At 36.2% G+C, this 22,759-nt stretch overlaps 1 protein-coding gene across 1 annotated transcript in view; it reads right to left on the reverse strand.

The window, feature by feature from the left end:
- Positions 1-1,214: 1,214 nt before the first annotated feature.
- Positions 1,215-22,759, reverse strand: part of SEMA3A (semaphorin 3A) — a 166,331-nt gene continuing 144,786 nt past the window's right edge. The window contains exons 13-17 of the mRNA XM_054178150.1: positions 21,462-21,503; positions 16,295-16,452; positions 12,329-12,396; positions 6,029-6,171; positions 1,215-4,485 (exon numbers count right to left, since the gene is read on the reverse strand). Coding sequence (XP_054034125.1) covers positions 4,030-4,485; positions 6,029-6,171; positions 12,329-12,396; positions 16,295-16,452; positions 21,462-21,503 — 867 coding nt within the window. The 3' untranslated portion in view covers positions 1,215-4,029. The remainder of the gene's footprint in view (positions 4,486-6,028; positions 6,172-12,328; positions 12,397-16,294; positions 16,453-21,461; positions 21,504-22,759) is intronic.

The following is a 22,759-nucleotide window of genomic DNA, read 5'->3' on the forward strand; positions in this document are numbered from 1 at the left end:
ATAGCTTTCATTCCAGGCACTTTTAGTTTGTAGTTCTTAAAAAAAGAAACAATGAATGACATTAATAAAATAGCAACCCTTCTGGAATAGCAAACATAGTTTGTATACATACGTAGCATTATATTAGCAGCAATGCACTCCATACACTCACAAAGGTTACAGGGAACATTTCCATGTAAATAGTCATGACAGTGAACTTCAAATATTTGGAAGAAATGTTTATTTAACAACTGAATGCATGCTAAAAGAAATAATTTACAGCAGCAGTTTCATTACATTTTTTTATTCCCTCTCCAGTTTTCTAGTTCCCATCTGAATTGAAGTGATAAATACAGAAGTAGAATTATTTACTGCCCAGTGAGGAATGTGCTTAAAGAACAAGCACATAACTTTGGCACTGATATAGCAAATAAACCACCTTATCACCCGTGTGGCGAAGTCTTGCAGTTTAGTATTACGCTGAACACACTGAAATGGAGTACCTCTAGATAACAGTACTTTACACTGTACCTCCTTAGCTAGTCCAAAATATTTACATCCCTTTTGGCTAATGCGTAGGTAGCAAAAACTGAACTATTAAACACATACCATTGATATTCACTAAATAATACATAAAAAGGATCAGTAAATGCGCATTCACATGCATTTAATTTAATTTTTTTTAACTTTTTTTTTTTTTTTACATAGTGATTCTATTCGGTCATGAAGATTAATTCTGTTCTGTGAAGATGCACAATTTTCTTAGTTTGCTGTTATTGTTTAACATAAACGTACAGTTTACAGGAGCCTTTCAACAAATTCCCATCTTGAGTGATCCACGCAAGTGCAAAATTTGGATGAGGAAGAATAAGATTCAATGTATTTTTGTTCCTTGCAAATGGATATCTTAAATCAAAATAGCTTTTTCTGGTTATGAATGAAACCCTTTGTTTTTCTCCAGCTTAAATAAAAATTTCTACTTACTCTTTTTCTGAGGTTTGAACTAGAGGTTTAGAGCAGTTTATTGACGATTTAGAGAAATACCATTTTTACTTTTACCTTCAAACTTTAAGTTGCTTTGTATGAGTTTAATAGGAGCATGAATTTTATTGAAGCTGCAGGACAATCTTCTGTACATGAATTTATTAAGGCCTATGTTAATTGGAAAAAAGTTCATTTCACATCAGTATTAAATACTGTTTTAACTTGACCAAAATATAAACTTTTTTAAAAAATTAAAATCTACTTCTGGCTTGATCTTTTGCCCTCTAATTTATATAAGCAAATACAAAGACATTTAGCAAGAATGCTTATGTCAGTGAGCACTGGATTGAAGTTTGTATTCTCCAGTTAGACTGTTGGGTTATGGTGAAAACATTGCAACTTCTGTAATTTTGTTCCCACAGGTTATCCTTCTCTGCGTAGGAAAGCATATCTTTGAATCCTGACTTCATCTGTTTCTTCTTCAGAGGTGGTGAAAGAGGTTGGTTTTGGTTTGATTTTTTGCATCAAGCTGCTATAGAATCTATTGCTATGAGCATAGTAGAAAAAAAATAAGTTAGATAACAATTCTAGTAATATGCAAAAAAAGGAAACAAAATCATTTAGGATCCATTGAAATCAACATGCATTTTTCCCACTGTGTGCTCTGAAGATCATTTTGAAACTGTTTCTTTTTGTAGCAAGGATTCTCATGATTTAATGGTACACAATAGCCCTAGACAAAAGGCCAGAGAGTGTTCTGTGATTACAATTAAATAATTCAGCTGACAACAATGCTCAGAAATCAATCATTAAGATGATCTTAAAAACTGATGCTTCTGTACAGGAAAGCACAAAGTTCAGCCTATGCTTTAATTCATCCCTATTCAGCACACCATGACAGCACAGAATATATTGGCATATTAAATTCTTAGGAGTCAAGTTGAACACGAGAGACTTAAAGATGCTTTAAAGCTAAATTTCTAAGTGCTTTCCTAAATCATGGCCTTGCAGAATTGTCTTGGTCTATTCAGAGAACGTTTTGCTAAAGAATTAAATGACAAAACATCTTGCAAGTTCATCCCCTTGCAAAAGATTCAAAGCAGACTAAAGTGACTGAGCCATTAGTGGCTATGTGCTATGGAGGCAAGAAGCCAAGCTTTCACTAACCAGAAAGACACTTGAATTAGTGAGCTGCAAGGAGACTGGGACATATTGTGAGAGAAGATGTCACAGCAGTTGTGTTATACTGTATCTGATAAGGCTGATAGTGTAGTGATTGAGAAGTAATCTGGAGTGCATAACAACAAAGCAGACCAGTCATCAATACAGACACACTTTTATATAAAAGCTCCTTTAACAAACTAAGAACTTTGTTCTCATAATTTTCCCCACAATGACATTACCTGAAATTATGTCATTTACAGATTCTACCAAGATAAAATATAGGAGGCTGGAGAAAGACAATCTCAAAAGAACTGGACACCACAGAACTGGGGACCAAAGGCACGTCTGCTGAAGTGAATAAATCCACTACTTATAACCCTAAACTGACACTTATGGTGCAAGTATATTGTCTGGTTTACCCTGTTGCTGTCCTCTATATAGAATAAGACAGAAGGACAGGACCAAATTATCTCTTATTATAAACTAGTCTTAAGATGAATTTCACCAATTTACTACTGTAGCAGACTTATCCCATATATAAAAGTATCCCTTAGATCTTAAAACAGAGAGATGGCTTTGAGTTATGAGTTACTAGTTATGTGGCCTAGTGCTGCTTTTTTGCATTTGGGTGATCTGGTCCACAGAGAGAATGGAGCACTGAGAATCTGTAGTGTGGACATGTTTCTACCACCCAGCTGGGAACAAAACTCCTTAAACTGGTATCTGACAGTCTATGAGCCATAGTATTTAAATATCAGCATTTGCAAATATTTACGAATGCAGAAAGCAAGAGTGTAATTAGTAGAGGGTACTTTAATGCTATTTAATTTTTTTCCCTTTAATTAAAAGAAAATATACAACTGAAAATCAATGCTCTCCTCTTCATTGGTTGGATCAATAGCAAGGTATTATACAGGTTGAATAATTTCAAATACCATACTTAGAAGAAAGAATGCAGACAACATTCATGCTATACAACAACTTTCATGTTAAAATAGCTTAGTTTTAGAAATGCTTTACAGTTACTTGTCATATACATTATTGAGAGGGGAGGAAGTTAACTTCAGTGTGACTATTTGCCCTGGAAGATATTCCAAACAAAAGAGTAAAGCAGCTCATAAGTGGGAGTTGTATTTTTTGTCCTCTAAACCAATAATTATAAAGTACAATATATCTAACACAAAAGGTCTAATCTATTTTAGAAAAGAGCTAATGTTTGCTGCATATTTTTCATGGTACATTTAAATTAGTTTTAATAAAATACATCTTTAGATCAAAGCTGAAAGAAGTCATCAGTAGTAGGCCAGTGTACTCCACATTTCTTGTTCTTCCAGATGATGGATAGCTTATGTTGTTCAGATTTCCACAATCTCATTCAGTATTGGTTTTCCTCTTCTAGTACATCTAAACAGAAGAACTGGTAGACAAAACAAGACCAAAATCCTTGTGTCCAATCATGTGTTTAGACGTTCATCAGCTTAATGAGTTCATGCAGTTTTGTATGTAAGTCTAGAAATGGAAGTGCTGATGGTGAAAAGTGGGTTTCATTTTTCTTTTCTTTAAGATGACAGCACAAAATACATCTTTTTGTTTATATCTCAGGCAAAAGAGAAAGCAAAATTGCCTGCTGAACATTTGCAGAACTTCTTGAGCAGTAACCTAGGTCCAGATGAGTTGTCATCCATGAAACCATGGTCCTGGTCTTAGAATCAGAGTAGAGAGGAAGGATTTACTAGGAAAGTTAGAAATGGATTTTATTTAAACCCAGTGGAAATTGTTTGAACTTTCCACTCTTGTAAACATCCACATAATGCCATGAAAAAGTTAATGAATATTGCATTTTTTCCAGTTATCTGTCTATATAAGTTTCTACTTGGATGAGGTTCCTAGAGGTAATGTAGCTCAGACACTCCGTGGTGCCCTCTCAAATTCATGGGTCCTCCTGTTCCTACCTTTTTTATTCTCTTGTAGGTGCTTCCACTTATTTGTATTCACCTGTGCATTGGCAGGCCTTTGCCGGCGTTGCTTGCGGTCTCTTTTCCAAACCTGCTCACAGAACTCATCCATTGTGTTGAGATTGGGGTGATTGATTAACTGCATGAAGTCTCTATACCAGATCTTTTGACTGGGGGTCATGCTACTGGTAGCATCCTTGATCTTGGAGGCATCACCATCTTCTTCTTTATGGAGCAACTCTTCCAGGTGGTCAGTATCAATCACTTCCAGGGTCACTTTGAGCAAAGTTTGAATGAAGCCATGTTCCACAGCATGACAAAAATAAGTACCAGAGTCTCTCCGTTGAAGGCTTCGCAGAAGTAGACCCTGTTCTGTCCGGATCATGCGATCATCTGTTTTTATCTGTATTTGAAACAAGTGGTAATTTCAGTAGTTATCTTTCATACACATGCAACATTATCCTCTAATTGTACTAGTTCCTTAGGACTGCTCCTTTGAGGTGGTAAAACTTGGCCAAAAATTCCCAAAAACACATGAATGGAAAACCCCTCACCAGTCATCTGTCTTTATGAAAACTGGTACTCTGGAAAAACTCCTGAAGTACTGCAAAGAGTGTGAGGGGTTAAGAGTTTACTGCTGAGTCACTATTGATGCTGAACAAAGATCTGTATCAACCCTGCCAGATGAACTTGTTGGAAAGACTGTAGAAGATGCAAGCCTATAAACCAGCAGAATCAACGTGGAAGCATTTAACTATATTACCAAGGTCACATTTATCATTACTTTTTAGTCAAGCCCAGATACATTGCTAAGAAAGGTTCTCTGTACTTCTACTAATCCTAACTACAGAAACCCTTATGCACAGAAGTTGTTTCTGCATAGCTGGAGAATTTACAAAGAAATAATAAGGATTCAGTCTCAAAATCTTAATATACAAAAAGCTGCTGTCCAAAACACTGTGTTTTTCTGAACCAATTAATAACTATAATATAACCTAATTCTTTCAATGCACTTGTTGCTGCAAAGAAGGCACAAACCTATAGGCTACTCTCTCCACCAAGAACAAATTCTAAATAATTTACTACCAATGCAAACAAAGCAAATAGTTAAAAATATCTAAATATGATAACATAACCAAGTATTTAGTACATGCTTTAAAAAACACAAGAGTAGTTTGGGAATACTCACAAATAATTTAATGCAACAAACAAATATTTGTTTCCCAGCTTCATCTCCCTTCCTACCAGAGCAGTTTATTCTCTTAAGATATGTATGACCTAGCTTGATAGTAACATCACTTGGGAATCTCTGTGAGTAATAACATAAGAATGTTGGTGACAAGAGGAGGAGAAAAATAAAGTATCAGCTTAGTGTAATGTCAGCAGGGAAACTCAGTGGGTTTACCTCTATGAATATTACTTTTGATGAAAAAAAGGTATAAATTTTCATATTCTTGTGTCTGTTTCAGTTCCCAGTTCTTCTTTCTGTCTCTGCCTTATCCCCAGTAAAATCTAAGAGCATACAGTACATAGGAAGAGCTTCTGTTAGACTTCATTCCAGTCAAACAGTAGACTACTTTTCAGAGGTAGTTTTAAGGTCTTTCATGTATTTTATCCAAGATTTAGGTGGTACTTAGATAGCATGCCAACATTTTTGTATTTTTCAGATATCTAATAGTGTGTTTGCAGAGATCTGGCTAGGAAGAGCATATGAGTTTTTCTAATGTAATGGTCTGTCAAAAGCTATTACAGAACTTCATGGTGATGAGTAAGAATATGGTGAACAACAACAAAAATGGTAAGATTCCTAAGAAATTCTGCTAAACTAAAACAATGATGGATGTTATTGTGGGAACAATGATGGATGTTATTGGGGGAACAGCTTAGGTTCAAATATGTATCTTCATAGAAAAAATTAGTTACACCTCTTTATTTTTCTACTGTACCTCTTCTTTGCGGTCATCACTCTGCTTCTGGAATTGCCAGTAAACTACAGCACGCTGAGATTTTGGACTGCACTCAAGAAAAGTACTGCTGTTTTCTACTCCATAGATAATCTTTTCTTCCAAGGTCTGACCAGTTGGATTATCTGTAAACAAGACCCAAAGAAATAAAAGAAAAAATAAAAGAAAAAAAGAAAAGAAAAATCTTAATTGCTAAGTGAATTTGTTTAGAAATTGGGTTCCCTCAAGGAGTTTAAAGAAAAAAAAAAGCTTTAAAATAAAAATTTCCCCATACCTTAAGTCATTTAGAAAAATCTCAATCAATATAGAACCATAGAAACAATAAAGTTGGAAAAGACCTCAGAGATCATTGAGTCCAACCTATCACCCAACACCTCATGACTAAGCCATAGCTTCAAGTGCCACGTCTAGTTCCTTCTTGAGCATCTCCAGGGATGGTGACTCCACCACCTCCCTGGGCAGCCCATTCCAATGGCCAACAAGTCTTTCTGTGAAGAACTTTCTCTTCACCTCAAGCTTAAACTTCCTCTGGTGCAGCACTAAAGGTGTGGCCTAACCAGTGCTGAGTACAGGGGCAGAATGACTTCCCTGCTCCTGCTGGCCACACTATTCCTGATGCAGGCCAGGATGCCATTGGCCTTCTTGGCCACCTGCGCACAGTGCTGGCTCATGTTCAGCCAGCTGTCAACCAGTACCTGCAGGTCCCTTTTTGCTTGGCTGCTCTCCAGCCACACTGACCCCAGCCTGTAGCACTGCATGGGGTTGTTGTGGCCAAAGTGCAGCACCTGGCACTTGGACTTGCTGAACGCCATCACGTTGGACTCTGCCCATCTGTCCAGCCTGTCAAGGTCCCTCTGCAGAGCTCTCCTACCCTCTAACAGACCAACACCTGCTCCCTACTTGGTGTTGTCTGCAAATTTACTGATGATGGACTCAATCCCCTCATCCAGATCATCAATAAAGATATTGAACAGGATGGGGCCCAGCATTGATCCCTGGGGGACACCACTAGTGACTGGCCTCCATCTTCTATCTTTGTAAGAATCCTAGCAGTTTTTAACATATCCATATGTGAAGTTAATGAATTTCATTGTGAAATTTTGTGTAAACCTCATTATTGTTCATCAAGGAAACAATCTAGGACACAACAAGAATTTTTAATAGCAAACTGCATGCAGTGAGAAAACTCAGGGCATAGTTGCAGAATGTCTGTAATGATGCCTCCTGGGCTCTATGATCATAATACTTTAGAGTAAAGTAATAAAACATGAGGCTATTTAAAAGTAGTATAATGTGTTTAGCTTATATGGCGCTGCAGCTTGCTGAAGCTGTTAATGACCAGGAATAATGTTTTTGAGGAAACAATCTTCAATTAATCATTTCCTCTCATACTGCTATAATTTATGGAAATGTAATGAGGTTAATAAACCAGACATTATGGGAGGGAAAATAAAAAGTTAAATAAATTAGTTCCTTTTGTAACAACAATGTTTCAAGATATTCATCAACTTGCTGGAAATATCATACAGCCATAGGACTATGGCATTTGATTCTTCTCCAATACCACAGGGGCTATAAGGCATCATATTTCAACCCTCCACTTTAGCTCTTTAAAATGCTGTTATGGACTTAAGTTGCAACAGTACAATAATCCTGGAGAGTAAATGGGCAGGAAAGGGTTGGTAAACTATTTAACACTGTGTTAATCTCATGGGGTTTCCTGACTCTATACCATTATTTGTTGTTCTTTCCATTTTCTGTTTTTGATCTTTAGCAATTGAAGTCTTTAGAAAACTTCTTTTGATATATTTTAACAGGAGAATTATGTTCAATTACCATCCTCCCCAAGAAATCCTTTGTCAAGTTTTGTTTGTTCCTTTATCATATCGGCCATGTTTTTTAGCAAACATAGACTGTTTGCTAGATGACTGAGCCAAAGGTAAAAACAAAATTGAGCTCCTGTTTTATGTTGATATAGCAATCATATGTCTTTCCATAATGACTTGCAGCCCTGAGAGAGGATGAGAGAAAGGATACAGGACAGAATAGGAACTGGTGCTTGCCCAGTTCTCAGTAAGGAAACATCAAATGGCCTGTTAACACTAAACAAATAGGAATGGGATGGCTTGCTTTCCTCTGCTGGATTGTGAACCTTTCCAGCAAGTAAGTGGGGTGCTATATAAACAACTCAGTGAAACAAATTTTATGACATCTCTGAGAAACCACATCCCCATAAAGAACGTCAGTGAAGTATCGGGCCAGGAAGATGGGGAGCAATGGAGTATTGAACTAGAGAGCAAAGCAGCAACAAAAAGGGTAACACTGGTCTCATTTGATCCAAGGAAACAGTCTTCCAGATCCTAAATATTGGTACAAAGGGCAGAAATAGATCTTTCTTTGCCAAGGGTCCTACTGCTTATGAGCAGAAACATATTTCTAAATATATAGAAAAGTTTCTACTGGAAAATGTAGATACCTGGAATATCCTTAGAATCAAAGAATCACAGAATATTTCTGTTTGGAAGAAAGCTTTACAAGTCATCTCGTTCAACCTCCATGCAATAAGCAGGTACATATTCCATTAGTTTGCTCAGAGTCCTGGCCAATCTGCCCTTGAATGTTTCTGAGAATGAGAAATCTACCACCTCTCTGGGCAACCTGTCCCAGTGTTTCACCACCCTCACTGTGAAAAATTTCTTCTTTAGAGCTAGTGTAAGTCTACCTTCCTTTGGTTTAAAATTGTTACTCCTTGCCCTATCACAGTAGGCCCCGCTAAAAAGGTTGTCCCTATCTTTCTTACAATCCCCTTTAAGTACTGAAAGGCTACAGTGAGGTCTCACTCAAAGCCCTCTCTTCTCCAGACTGAATAATCCCAATTGTCTCAGGCTTTCCTCACAGAAGAGGTGTTCCATCCATTTGAGCATTTTTAGTTTCTAAGTATTCTATTATTACTATCTAATAAGCTAGATACAAGTTTTAATGGAAGTTACCTTGATGGTGAGCACGCTGATGTAATTTCAAAATTTGGAATTTTCTCCTGGATCTGTCTATGGCATTCTAGAATGTTAGAGATGGCCACAGAAAGTGGAGGGAAACCCCTTTAAATTTCTTTACAGCTCTAGAAAATATAGTATGAATGACAGTCATGTGATGAGAGAGGAAGGACTTAATAGATCCTTCAAATTCCATTTCTGTTTTTTAATGGATCAGAGAACAGATCCAGAAATGTCTGTAAAGTTTATGTAATATTAAGCACGTGAAGTGTAAGAAAGTAAGCAGAGTGATGGAATAATCACAGGATCAGAGTGCAGCTCTGGGACTGAGGGAAAAACTGAAGAGACTAGGAGGAAGAATGAAAGTCTGTGAAGTTCAGAAGAGCAGCTGGAGGAATTAGAAAATTCTAAGTCATGAAGTTGCTTATGAAATCCAACCCCAAATCCTGTCTGAGAGCTGTAGTTCCCAAAATGAACCCAGCCACAGTATCAGTTTACTAACCTGATAAATTTCCTTTAAATATGTAATTTCTGACATAATTGAAGAAGTATGAAATACTTCTACCAAGACTGCTTTGCAGAGGAATGAATCTCTCTACACAGTTAAATTCAAATTAATTTTTGAATTTCCTTTAGGATAAATCATGTGAAAAAAAGAGGTGCTTCTTGATTTACAAATTCTTTAAAATAAAAAACAATAAAAAAAAGAACTTGATTAATTTTGTTGATAGTGTGAGTATAAAACACTTGAAAAAAGAAATGTTCTTTAGCTAACACAAAGATGGCCATGCTTTTAGCTTTAAGCATTAATACCTGGCCAAACATCTGTACAATTAAGGATCCTCAGCTCCCTCTAATGTTACTGCATAGACATTTTATACTACTTATACATTTACATAGAAAGGCAACAGAAAGAGCTATGAATACCTTATTAAAAGTATTATTGTTTCACATTGATATCAAAGTAAGATTCTGCAAAGTCTTCAAAAGTGAGATATACACTAAAAAGAGTTTTGCTTTCTTTTATTTTTGTTGCTTGCGTTGCTTCACATGAAAATCAACTGGCAGTTACTGCAAAGGAATGATTGCTGGAGCTTATTTTCAGCTACAGACAAACCCAATTCTTCATCCCTTTTCAAGAAACTACTTGTCAGAACCAAGTTAAAACTCAGAATAATTTGGCACAGAAACTTTATGGGCTGTGCAACTGTCTGTATAATAAACAATTATGTGTAAATTACAAATATATATATACGATAACTTTATACATTTACAATTAATTTAAAGTAAACTTCACTCAAGGACAATCTAAACCATTCATTAAGTATTTTGACAGTGCATCCTTAAAGTCTAGGATCCAGAACTTCATTCCATCAGTAATTTTTTAAGTTATGGATTCTTTTACCCACTTAGTCTTCATTTTGTCATTATCTCCTACTTGCTCTACTCATTTTGACAAAGCTGTACTAAAGCTCCTTGTGATCAGTGTATTAACACTCCTTGTGATCAGGTGTGCTATATAATAGCTTTTTCCTGACTTTGCATTCTTATGATGTCACCAAAAAATTGTGCTTGATTACTCTCTTGCCTGTGGACAAAAAATATTTTTTAAGACAAATAAGTTTATCAAATATGGGAAGATATAAAAAACAAATTGTTTTCTTGTCTATGAAGGTAAAGAACAGACCTACAGTTGTATTAAAGCACAGCCAGCAAAGCCAAGAGAAGGTTAAAAAAAAAGGGACATGGGGTAGCCCAGATCATAATTTTACTCATAAATGTCCTGATAGCAAAAAGGTAAAGCTAAGAGCTGAATTTCTGCCAGCAATAAAAATCCATGATTAATACCTGGTGGAATTTTCCTCCTGGTGAAACTGGGGACCTGAAAATATAATCTGAAATCCAATATATAGATGGTGTCACCTGCACTGTAGAAGCATGGCATCATGCAACTGGGAATTTGTCAGCTTTCTAGTAGTCCACATTGACTAGTTCCAGCTTAAACTAGTTGGGCATTCATGAGTTGTCAAAACATGATATAATCATAAGCTATTCATACACTTTCCAAACTTTTTCCGCTGTGACTAAATTGGGCTGACTTGGGCAATCAAGAACTAACAAGAAAAACTGTAGTAACATTAGATGAGAGTTTTAAATTATTAAAAAGGAAGACAGAGAAAAGTATTACAGAAATGTAGCAGTGGTGATTTACAGTTGAGACTAAGGAGCAACTTTGGACTATTTATCACTCTTGCAATTACAAAGATTTGAAGGACATAAGGGTTTTGAGGTATCTTCAGTTTCATCCACCCTTTATTTATCCCAGAAATCTGTCCAGTGATTTAACTGTACCAGAAGCATGAGTAATCATTTTTTTCCAGCAGAGGGAAGTATTGCCTAAGTGTACTCTTTCCTTATGGCAAAAAGAGTAAAGGATGGAGGAGTTAACAAATCAGTAACTGTGAGAAGTTTATCAGTCACACTGAGGGAGTTCTGTTCAATGCATGGATAAAATGAAGCAACCCACTAATAACAAACCCAAAATATGTCAAAGAAAACACATGCTGAAAGCACACAGGATGAGCCTACTGTAAGAAACATCTTCATCTTAAGAGCTACTAGTGTGGCATCTTCAATAAAGAGCATTTCATGTTTAGCCAAGGTGGTTAGTTAATTAGGTGTTAGATTATCATCCTATGTAAACTGTATGAAACAATGTGTACATACTTCCTGGTGTTCTGAAGATGTCCCTGACAGAATGCACGTAAAGAAAAACATTTTCACTGTGAGGGTGACAAAGCACTGGAAGGGGGGCCATTCAGAGAGGTTGTGGAGTCTTCTTCTCTGGAGACATTCAAAACCTGCCTGGACACATTCCTGTGTGACCTACTCTAGGTGATCCTGCTTCGGCAGGGGGGTTGGACTGGATGATCCTTTGAGGTCCTTTCCAGCCCCTAACGTTCTGTGATTCTGTGACAATATACCTAGCCTGACTGTATGGCATTAACTGAGGTAAGCAAGGCAGAAAAGTTGACATGCTAAAAACTGTTAACTTGAGGGAAGAAAAAAACAAACCAAACAACAGAACCAAACAACAAACCAAACCAAACCTTCAGTGTCCAGGCTATTGTAAGCAATTTAAATTGGGATACTGATGTATTATATTCATCTTTCCCAGATGTTCCAGATAATTTCACCAACAAATCATTCATGTGCTTCCTGCTCTTCTCATGCACAGTCTGTAAATTATGTACAAATTAATTGTACTTCAGTCATACCCATAACTCACCATGATGCTGCAGATCTGAGCAGTGGGTAAGTGGGTCTCCATTTCGGATGTCTTGTCGTCTAGTACGTCTGCAAATACCATATATGAAAACTGTTAGTGACCTTCTCAGTGGTCACTTTCATATTTACCACGACTGAAGAGATAAAAATGTACCATACATATAATAGGTTACAAGTGTACCTATGCAACGGTATGAAGGAAATCATGTTGTTACTACTATGCTTTATGCATAATTACAGTTTGTAGAGTCAGCTTTTACTGTTACAACTTAAAGTCCTCAAAAAAGGGTAAATACATCTCTCTCGCACTGAGCCTATAGTTTATTTTAACGGTGTTGGCAGTATTGATCACAGACAAATTCATTACTTGATTCATAGATACAGAGACTGCTAAAGAATCAAAAGATATACAGTATAGGTTAATATGCACCAAAGAAAACATTAAGAAGCTACAGCTTCTCTGCAAGTACTGTATTTTCTACAAAATCTAAATAAAATAAACAATTCATTTCAGCCACCACAGATACCACCAGGACATATCTTACAAAACCTTTTTCAAAACGGTTGGAATGGCTTTAGTTTTAGAATAAACAATAAAACACCTGCACAGGAAGATTCTGAAATGTCATTTCTTCCATCCTTTATAGCTTTAGTCTGGGTTCTATCTTTTACTGCATATCCATTTAACATAGTATATTCTTTCCTCAGCTAGACTTCCACTGGAAAACATACTAATCTGTGTCAAAAATTGTTGTAGCCAACATTAGGAAGCTTTGTACTACAATTTTATTTTGTGCTTGCTTTTCTCTCTTTGTCTGCTCCTATTTTTATGTAAATAGGTGTGACACAATTCAACTGAGCCAGAGAAAAGTTTTTCATATAAAAAAACCACAAGGCAAACAAAGATGTGTTTCAAGTGTGAGCACTTCACTCTAGGAATCACCGAAAGCCTGAGGGCTTGCAAAATTAGAGGAGAACAAAGAGGATTAGGCTGCTGATCAATGCTGTGATTTCAGATTATGGCATCCAGTGACGGATATGCAAAAGTCAAGTAGCCTTGTAAAAAGCACTTTTGGTCACTCTCTGGTGACAACAGCCCACATTTAAAAAACCCCATTGTTCTACAGTACTGAGAGCACCTCTCTCCTCTTCATTAGCCCTATTTTGCAGGCTCTCACTAACAGCCCAGCACCAGCAGATACTAAGAGTTCTCACAGAGGCACAGCTGATTCCTCTTGGCTGGAAGATTTTTACCCTTTTTGTTTGTTTGTTTGTTTCCCCACTGAAAACTACTGAAATTTGCTGAAACTAGCTGTATTTTTTTTTTACGTGCGGTATGTCAACAGCTGAAAGGCTTTTTAAAAACAAGCAAAACTTGCATTTTTTATATATTTTTGAAGAAAATCTTCTTTAAAATTATCCTAGCATGCTTTAATAAGAATCTTCTATTAATTGATACACAATTTAAAAAAAGGCACTAATCTTAATTTCAGATATCATCTTCATATCACCCCTTACCAATGAATACACATATGCCCAAGAAAAAGGAACAATAAAATTTTGTTACTGCTTCCTAAATTTTGAAATGCAGCATATTTGTAGGATAGTACTTCTGGAAAAGAAATCCGTGGAACAACTCCTTACTGTCAGTCGAGTTTGGATCATGTTTAGCTTGAAGATGTTTAGCTAAAATATCAGGAAAATGTGCATGTATCAACACGATGATTTATGAAATGTGAACCAGAACACATCTGCATGGGGTAAAGTTCAATGGTCACACTACAGGAGCTCTGAACTGTCACTTAGACTTATAAAATACACCAAAAAATAATATTTTTTAAAAAGTAAATTAATATCATGGTTAATAAAATCTCCTTTATAACAAAGAATTAAACAAAACAGAAAAAAAAAAAAAACAGACCCCAAACTTGTAAAACATCTGTGCAATTGCCTCAGGACTCAACTTTCCCAATATTTACAGAGCCTAAAATTACAAAGATTCATTATTAGGAAAATGTTGGCATTTAAGCTGTTTCCAGCAATGTTGATTTTGTCATACAGGCGTTCAAAGCTGTCTTGTCACAGTGGGCACAGCAGGCACCAGGTAAACAAAGGAACCTCTCCCCCAGTAACTCATACTTTTACTCTGCTGGTGCTGCTGCTTGGGGAAAAATGTAAGAAGTGGAGACAGTAGCTTTTTCTGAATACATTGTCAAGATCAGCCTTCCAGGACTTAGTTTTGCTTTCATAGCGGCCTCGAGAGGAGTGAATTCTGCACTCCAGTGATTTCCTGCAGCCATGCAATTCAGTTTAGTCCCAGTAACCATGCCCCTTAATCCCTGTAAGAAGAGGTCCCAGTCCCTTTACCCTGATAGCCACAGATAAAGATAAAAAGCCCTATATCTTCTATCACTTAGGCAGATAAATGACAGGCTGATGTGCTCCATGGTTCTGAAGATCAGCTGGGAGTAAAAATGGGTGCTAGTGAATGATAAGTAGAGATGAGGTTCAGGGGTAAAGATTAGTAGGGAGGCAGCTAAGAAGAGTGATTCAGTGATTTCTGACCTCACTGCCTCCTTCAACATAAAAACAGTGCTAACCACACTGACTGAACTCTTAAAACTTCCAGATCAAATCAATCTTTCAGACTCCTTGAAGACCTCACTGTTCCGTCTCCTCTCTTTCTTCCTCCAAAGAAATTGCCATTGCCATAACACAAATTTGAATTTGGCCCAGGCAGCTCAGAAAATCTGACCAGCTCTTCTTTCAGGATGGGTTTCTTCTTTTTAATTATTTTTCTGAAGAATTTCACAAAAAGTTTGTCTCAGATTAACTGTGTTTCCTGTTGGGAAATAGAACCTGATGTTTCATAAGCAGCTTTTTCTTTTGTCATCAGTATTTGCTTAGGATACATCCCAATGAAAACTTTGAAATTTTAATCCTCTCCATCTGAAACATCTTTGATAAAGATGCTGCTTTCCACCCTTTACCACATTTCGCCTCATACAACAACAAATACAAATCTGGAATTTGGCATTCCCACGTTCTCAACCAAGTATTCGCCCTTACCTAAAAATGAATAAATAATGATAAAAGCTTCTTTATGCTTATTAACCCTTGAATTCCTTCTTTTCATACTGGGTTTAATGTAAACACTTCATTATTATTTTAGCCAATTTAACATGGCAATCTCAACACTACACCAATATATGTTCTTATTTGCATGTGCATTCCTAACTTCTAGTTCAGTACCTAAGAGCTGTTCAGCTTATGTACTTTAAAAGTTTCAGAGATAAAGGCAGACAAAGAAAATATTACTTTAAATCTTCAGATCAGGCAACTGAGACTTGTAAATTTTTGATTAAAATATTTTTTCACATGCAGAGTATGCTTTCCCTTAACCTTTGCATTGCAAAGCTTTAGCATCAGTGCAGAGTGAATGTGAAATGATGGTTCTGATCTGGTAGCATTTAGACATTTATCAGTACATACAAATTATGATTTGAATGATAACTGTAACATTCTGTATCACTAAAAACCAACTTACCCTTCATGACCAAATACTTTATAAATATTTGCTTTGAATCAGAGTTCAGGAAAGTGCAGGGTAATTTACTTGGACAAGTAATTTTTTTGTTTTAATATCAAACTCCCTTGTCATATTAGAGAAAAGGATTTTCTATTTGCTGTGTATTACTGAATATAAAGTTATGAATCCATATCAGAAACAACTTTTTTCTGAATGTTTTCTTACAACAGCTTTTTAAGCCACCCCAAGAAGTAGCAGTGTTCACTTTAAATCAACCAAGACTTCATATTGCTTGTAACTCCCACAATTGTGTTTTCCTTGGAAGAGAAAGGGCTCCAGTTAACCATCCCATGAAAAATCTCCAAAGCCCTCTGGTCATATTGAGACCATCAGTTAAAACAAATAGCAAACCATGCAGACATCTGAAACTGCCCCTACCTCTTAGCAGTGGGGAAGTAACGTGAGCAAGAGGAACCATCCCAGGCACAGTAAGGGTCTCTTGCAAGGCAACACTCAGCACATGCTTTTCCATACACATCACAGCGGTGCAAAGGAAGCTGTGAAACTCCAGTGGCTGAGCCAATGTAGAGCTGTTGCTGTTACAGAAGTTTGAAAAAAAAAAAGAATTAAGAGGGTTTTTTCTAAGAAAGTATATATATATATATATGTATATATATATAAAATAACAAGTTAGGGCCATGACAAACACAATAAAGGATCATGATCCTGATATACACTAAAGGAATGAGAAGAGAATTGTCCTTAGGATTAAAAAAAAAAATCAAATAGGAGGAACATTGATTTTTGTGTGAAGCTCTCAGTGGTTCCCTGAACAGCAAATTAAGTTACTCTTCCATTTATTCTTTTCTGTTCAGGTACTAGCACTGGGAAAGCACTAGAATCAGGAACAGGACCCAATGGAGAGTATGCTTTTTAGTTAAAAGAAAAATAAGAAAAACTTGAACATGACTTTCATTTGTGTATGTTGGGGGCGAATATAAAGTAAATTATTTCATGCTGATGCTAAGATATTTCAGTTTGGAAGTGCTACCATGCACATACTTCTCTGCAGGTTTGATTAATTTTAACCCTTCATACCATTTTCTATAGGTCACATACTTTACTTGAAACATGTCTTTAATGAGGGAAGACAATTTATTTTGGATGAAAAGCACTGTTGAGAGGAATATCGAACTCAAATGCAGAGAGAAGCCATGAAGTGAATAAAAAAACCATGCATACAAAATGAACTACAGCTTTGTATGGTATCACAATAGAATATCTTGTCTCTCTCAATTTCCTCTCTGATATCAAATTCATGTGGTTCATTAGGGAAGTTGGTCCCCAGAGGGATATAAGGAAACTGAACTACTGATCCCACGTCAAAGTCCAGAGATATTTCAGCTTAGCACTAATTCACAAAGAAAAGAAAGTATGACTGCAGTAAGTAAATATAGTTCCTTCTGAGATACAAAACTACAGAAAAAATACATAAATAGATAATCAAAAATTAAATGGTGTAACCCTTCTGACACTGTTGTATCAAAAAGTCATACTTGGTCACCCATGGTGGAGCATTTAGCATGTTTTTCTTTAAGGTCTCACTTCAAGCAGTCTCACCAAGGAAATAAAAGCTTGGGGGTTTTGGTTTTGTAGTTTGTTTGGGGTTTTTTTCAGGAAACATAGATGCAGTGAGGAAAACAGGATTTCAAGAAATGTGAAAAGTCTTTATCTCCTGTATTGTCATATCCCAGAGGTTCCATTTCCAAGGAATTCAAGGATGGAAGGTGAATGAGGTCACCTACAAATTGGAAATGATGAGTACTAGATACCAAGAGACTGCAAAACAATAAAACTCATAAAAGGTGTTGGTTAATTTCTTTCAGAGACAGCAGCTTGGCAGTTTATGCAGACATATTAGTGGTAACAGAAACATGCCATGCTTTTATATAAACACCAGTATTTTCCCAAGGAAACATGACAAGGATAGCACTTAAAGGAAAATTCACAGGTAAACTGAAAACTAAGGGCTTCCTGAGCAGCTGCTTCAAGTCCATTATAGTGCCATAGCTGAGTTATAAACCCACATTCTCTGGGCCAGAATCTCTGACTGCAGAGGGCTCTACGCCTTAACCATACACACTGTTCCCAAGTTAGTGTTGTATTCTTGAGAAGCAGATGAGAGGCAGCAGTCATGATAAGCTGATTCTCTCTGACTTAGGTCACTTAACCAAGTGCTCAGCTTAGGGGTACATTCTGCAGTAAAAAGAGCAGCAATTCAAGCCTTAGGTGATCTAACCATTTCTCAAGAGATGCCTTTTCTCTTTACTGATTATGAAGGCAGCATAGGTCAAATTAGAGCTTCAGTTAAGTATCTTAAATGTCCAGATGGTATTGATCTGAGTCCCATGTAATTGAGGCATTAATACCCATATAAGCATGTAGTAATGTGTGGTGCAACTAATATAAAAATCAACCCAGAGAAGGCAAATGGGAAAATAGCTTCCTATATACCTCTGTAACCATGTAATTTTGTCAAAAGTCTTTCCCTGATTTCTAAAACCAAATATATTTGGAATTAAAGAATTACTGGAATAAAAAATAACAAAAAATAATTAAAAAAAAAGGCCAAAATAGGGTTACCTAAAGATTCAGTTCCTTGTAGGTAAGTTCAGAGTTCAGTCACTGAACTACAGCATGCGTTTCAGATGCTGCACAGCCTGAATGCTGCTGCCCTGTTTGTCACTCTTTTGATCATGGTTTTAGGTGTCAGCCAGTGATCATTTATTCTGGACACTAGTAATACATAAATCCACGCAATATGCAATCCAGAAAATAGTAATAGAATGATTTGCATCAGTGGTCTGACCTTACTTTGCTATACACAGTCAAACTGCCTTTTGGGCAAGGAATTTCTCTGAAGAGATTGTTAATCTAATAAATCAGTTGATTATCAGATCAGAAGGGTGTGTGTGTGTGTGTGTGGAGTTTGCCCTCTTGAATTCTTGCAGGACTATCAAAACTCCAAAAAAGCTGAAGAGATTAGTGTTTTAAGCAATATAGTGGTTTCTGTTTGCCCCATAATGGTGTCCAAAATGAAAACATTCCCTAGAAGTCAGAGATAGCAGAGAATTTTCTGTTTACAGATAAAAAAAAAGAAAAAAAAAAGGCTTAAAAGGAACCTAGGCAGATTTTTGGAAGGAATTTTAGGGAGCATGAATTTCAAATCCCAGTCAGTTTAATTCTATGTCTTAAAAATAACATACGCACAATAGTTCAGTGAGCTGCTTAGTGACACAGCTTTTTTTTAGCTGATTCTATGTGTACTCACTGTGAACTGCAATTGTGATCTCTGAATAAAATTCACTACTTTGTGAAAAATGTTACAAAAGTCATCACTTAAAGACTTTCTGAAAGTCTTCACCTGGCCTTTGATTAAGAATCTTACTGAGGAGGAACAAAAGCTCTTCCTAGCAGTTCACCAGACAAGGAGATGGCATCTATCAGCTAGCAATCTACTTGCTGTTTTTTTCCCACCTTATCAAAAATGCAATAGGATTTTGAAAGAGAGAACCACAAACCTGACCTTGAGAACAATGTGAAAGCTTGCCACAAAAAAGTCACCTTTGATTGAAAGCCAGGCCTGGGTTTTTTGGCTTGCTTCCACATTTGTAAATCAAGGGAAAAATTATGGAGGCCCACCTAACAAGTTCAGGGCTCAAAGTCACACTTGCACAAGGTACTCATAGAGAGAGGCATGGGGGCCTTAGAGTATTATATAATTTAAAGCTTAAGCTAAGTTCTGCTCCTGAAGAGTTTGTAGATTTTGGTGTTTTGGATGAAATGATTCCTTTAAAGTTACTCGGTAGGATGTGCTGGTTTTACTGTTTACGTTCTGTGCTCCTGATTTCTACAATGCATAGAATTATCATGCGGTTTATATGAAAAATTCTCTCCTTATCAAGATGCAATGAGTAAAGTGTTTGAGTTATACAATTACAGCCTTTTTAAATCATAAGCATAAAATGGAAACATGTTGCCATATACTTGTTTGATACAGAAACATAAGTGCCAAAAGCTTGTCAAACTGCATCAAGTTTCTGTCAATTTTAGCCTGAGGCTGGTTGATTTTGCATGAGCTAAACTCTGCCTGCATAACTTGTGTCTTATGCTCTTTTTAAGCTTTAGACAATTTTAGCAGTGTAAACTTGTTTTCAGAAGACTCAGGGTAAATTGTAATCTTTCCTGAATAACTAAAAAAGCTTTGAAGAAGTGTATGAAAATGTGTGGTCCATTATCAGGTATGATTGGCGGCTTTAAGGGAATGTACTTATAAAAAGTCCAGAGCAGAGATTTTTGGTATGATATGAACACACACACACAACCTTCCAGACTGTTTTTATTTGTTTGTTTTTTTTTCCAGTATCTCAGTATTCAATACTACAGGGTTGGGGTTTTTTGCCTGACATTTTTGTTTGTCTCCTGTAGTAATCTATGTTAGAACAGTGTCTCCAAACAAAATGTTTTATGTCAAACACATGAACGGCTTCAGACAGATTTCCTAAATGCAGTGAATTATAAATTAAATATGAGTTAAATATGCATCACTTCAAACATAATACTGGGTTCTGTCTATTACAGAACAAATTAAATTTGTTTAAAAATATATAGAGTGAGGTAGAAGATTTAATCTACTTTATCCCACTAATTTTTTAGTGCACCCCATCCTAGAAGTAATGCCAAATAATGACAATGACATTAGTAGAAAAGTTAATGAGTGTGAACAATTTGCTTGTATTTACTGAATGAGACTTCTGAGATAGGAAATGACAGTGGCTGGGATCCATCTACCTAATTCCAGGCAGAACTATAAGATACACCTCTAACATTCACCTCAGTCCTAGACTACAACCCAATGTTTTTTGAGCTACTACATAATTCATCATCTGCTTCACAAAGAATGGGCTGCCCAGAGAGGTGGTGGAGTCACCATCCCTGGAGGTGTTCAAGAGGGGATTGGACATGGCACTTGGTGCCATGGTTTAGTCATGAGGTCTGTGGTGAAGGGTTAGACTTGATCTTTGACGTCTCTTCCAACCTTGGTGATTCTGTGATTCTGTGATTTGCCTGTATTTGCCCAGAAATACAGGTATCGCCTTTATTGCAAATCAGACAAAATTTTACCCCCATCCATCAAGAAATCCAACTCATTTTAGGTATGGTTTGGTCTACAACACAGGCTATAATACATCTGTTTTCTTAAAGAAGCTAGTTATTAGTTCCTCACCAGAAAGTAAGAAATATAAATTCTGGTGTCTGGAAACTATATCCTAACCATATCACAGTACCAGAAGGCCATGGAAAATTTGCAGTAAATAAGATCTAGTCTCCAGACAGATGCTTAGCTTGTGTTTAGTTTCCACTCTGAGTATGTAACACAAACTAGACCTCTCTTTATCCTTTGTATGAGAAACTACTGCTGTTTGTGTACAGGAATGGGATGCTGCTGCTGTAATTAATATGTCTCTACTGACTGCCATGTTAGTGTATCTAAAAGACAGACATCAATAAATATTGAAAAGTGATTTAAAGTTTGTGCACATACCTGTTTTGTGGAAATCTTCATTGCTGAAATAACAGTGGGTTCCTAAGGAAAAAAGAGAGTTAAAATATAAAATAAGTTCTATAAACATAAATGTTCTGCTAGGATACTATTTGCCCAGCCTAGAAGCTCTGAAATTTTTACAAGACACTCCTTGAAAATAGTGTTTCCTGTTGTCTTTTGCAGTGGAATAGTTTCCAGCTGTAAATGAATCAGAATTCATATCAGATTGTATCTTTGATTGCTATGTTGATTGCAGACATATCATAATTTTCTATTATTTTTACAGTTTGTGATTACTTTGTTAGTGGTCTCAGATCTTGAAATTACTTTATACACTTAGTATTAAAACTCCATTTAATGAATGTCACAGGTAATAGTAAAAACAATGTATCAAAATACATAGATACATTAAAGGTAATAACACTGAAAGAAGAAATGTTTTAAGCATATCAGGATGATAAACCCATTCCTGTAGATTTTTTATATAAGAACAGACCTTAATACTAATCATAATCTTGTTGACTGTACCATGCAACTGTACCATGTGCAAAGAAGTTAACTCATACTTGCAGAACACGGAACTGGAGGGTATTTTGCACCCTGCAAGACCCATTATTTAATAAGCCAAATGTGCTGCTAGAAAAGTTACTGTTCTCCTACTCATAATTATACTTCTCTGTATCAAGCAGATGTCAAACCAATATCTATCTTCTTACAAGACAGACTGTAAGAAATATTTAACAGAGTATGTTTAGCTCTAATCAAAACCTGTTACATGTCTTAGGCCTAGCTGTTTGAATGAATTTTAATCCTGAGAGTAAAGGTGACATAATACAGCTACAAAATGTTCAAGTCAATTCTGTATGAATTTTATTCCATCTAAAAATCTGCTGTTGATCCCATGCATCATACTTCTGGTTATACACATTAATAAAGTCCTTTTTAAGACTTGTGTAGCTTTCAACTTGCTTCTCCCAAGAGTTTGATATGGGTCAGTGGATGTGTACTTGCCTTGATAAACGAATTAATAGAACTTATATTAGTCAGCATCAATTAAATGTAACATTTGAATGAAAATTAAACTCATTAATTTGTTTGATCAGCTGTTCAGATAAGTATTTCACAAATGGGGTCAAAACATGCATTTGTTATAAATGTAACAGATATGGAAAACTTTCAGTTTCATGGAATTATAAATGAAAAGCCTTGTGTTCAGGCTTTAAGCATCAAAATACATTGTTTATGATGCACATACGGTCTTCAATAACCAAAGAAAACTTACATCTGGTTGAGGTACA

This window comes from Dryobates pubescens, chromosome Z (genome assembly GCF_014839835.1).
Source record: "Dryobates pubescens isolate bDryPub1 chromosome Z, bDryPub1.pri, whole genome shotgun sequence".
NCBI lineage: Eukaryota > Metazoa > Chordata > Aves > Piciformes > Picidae > Dryobates > Dryobates pubescens.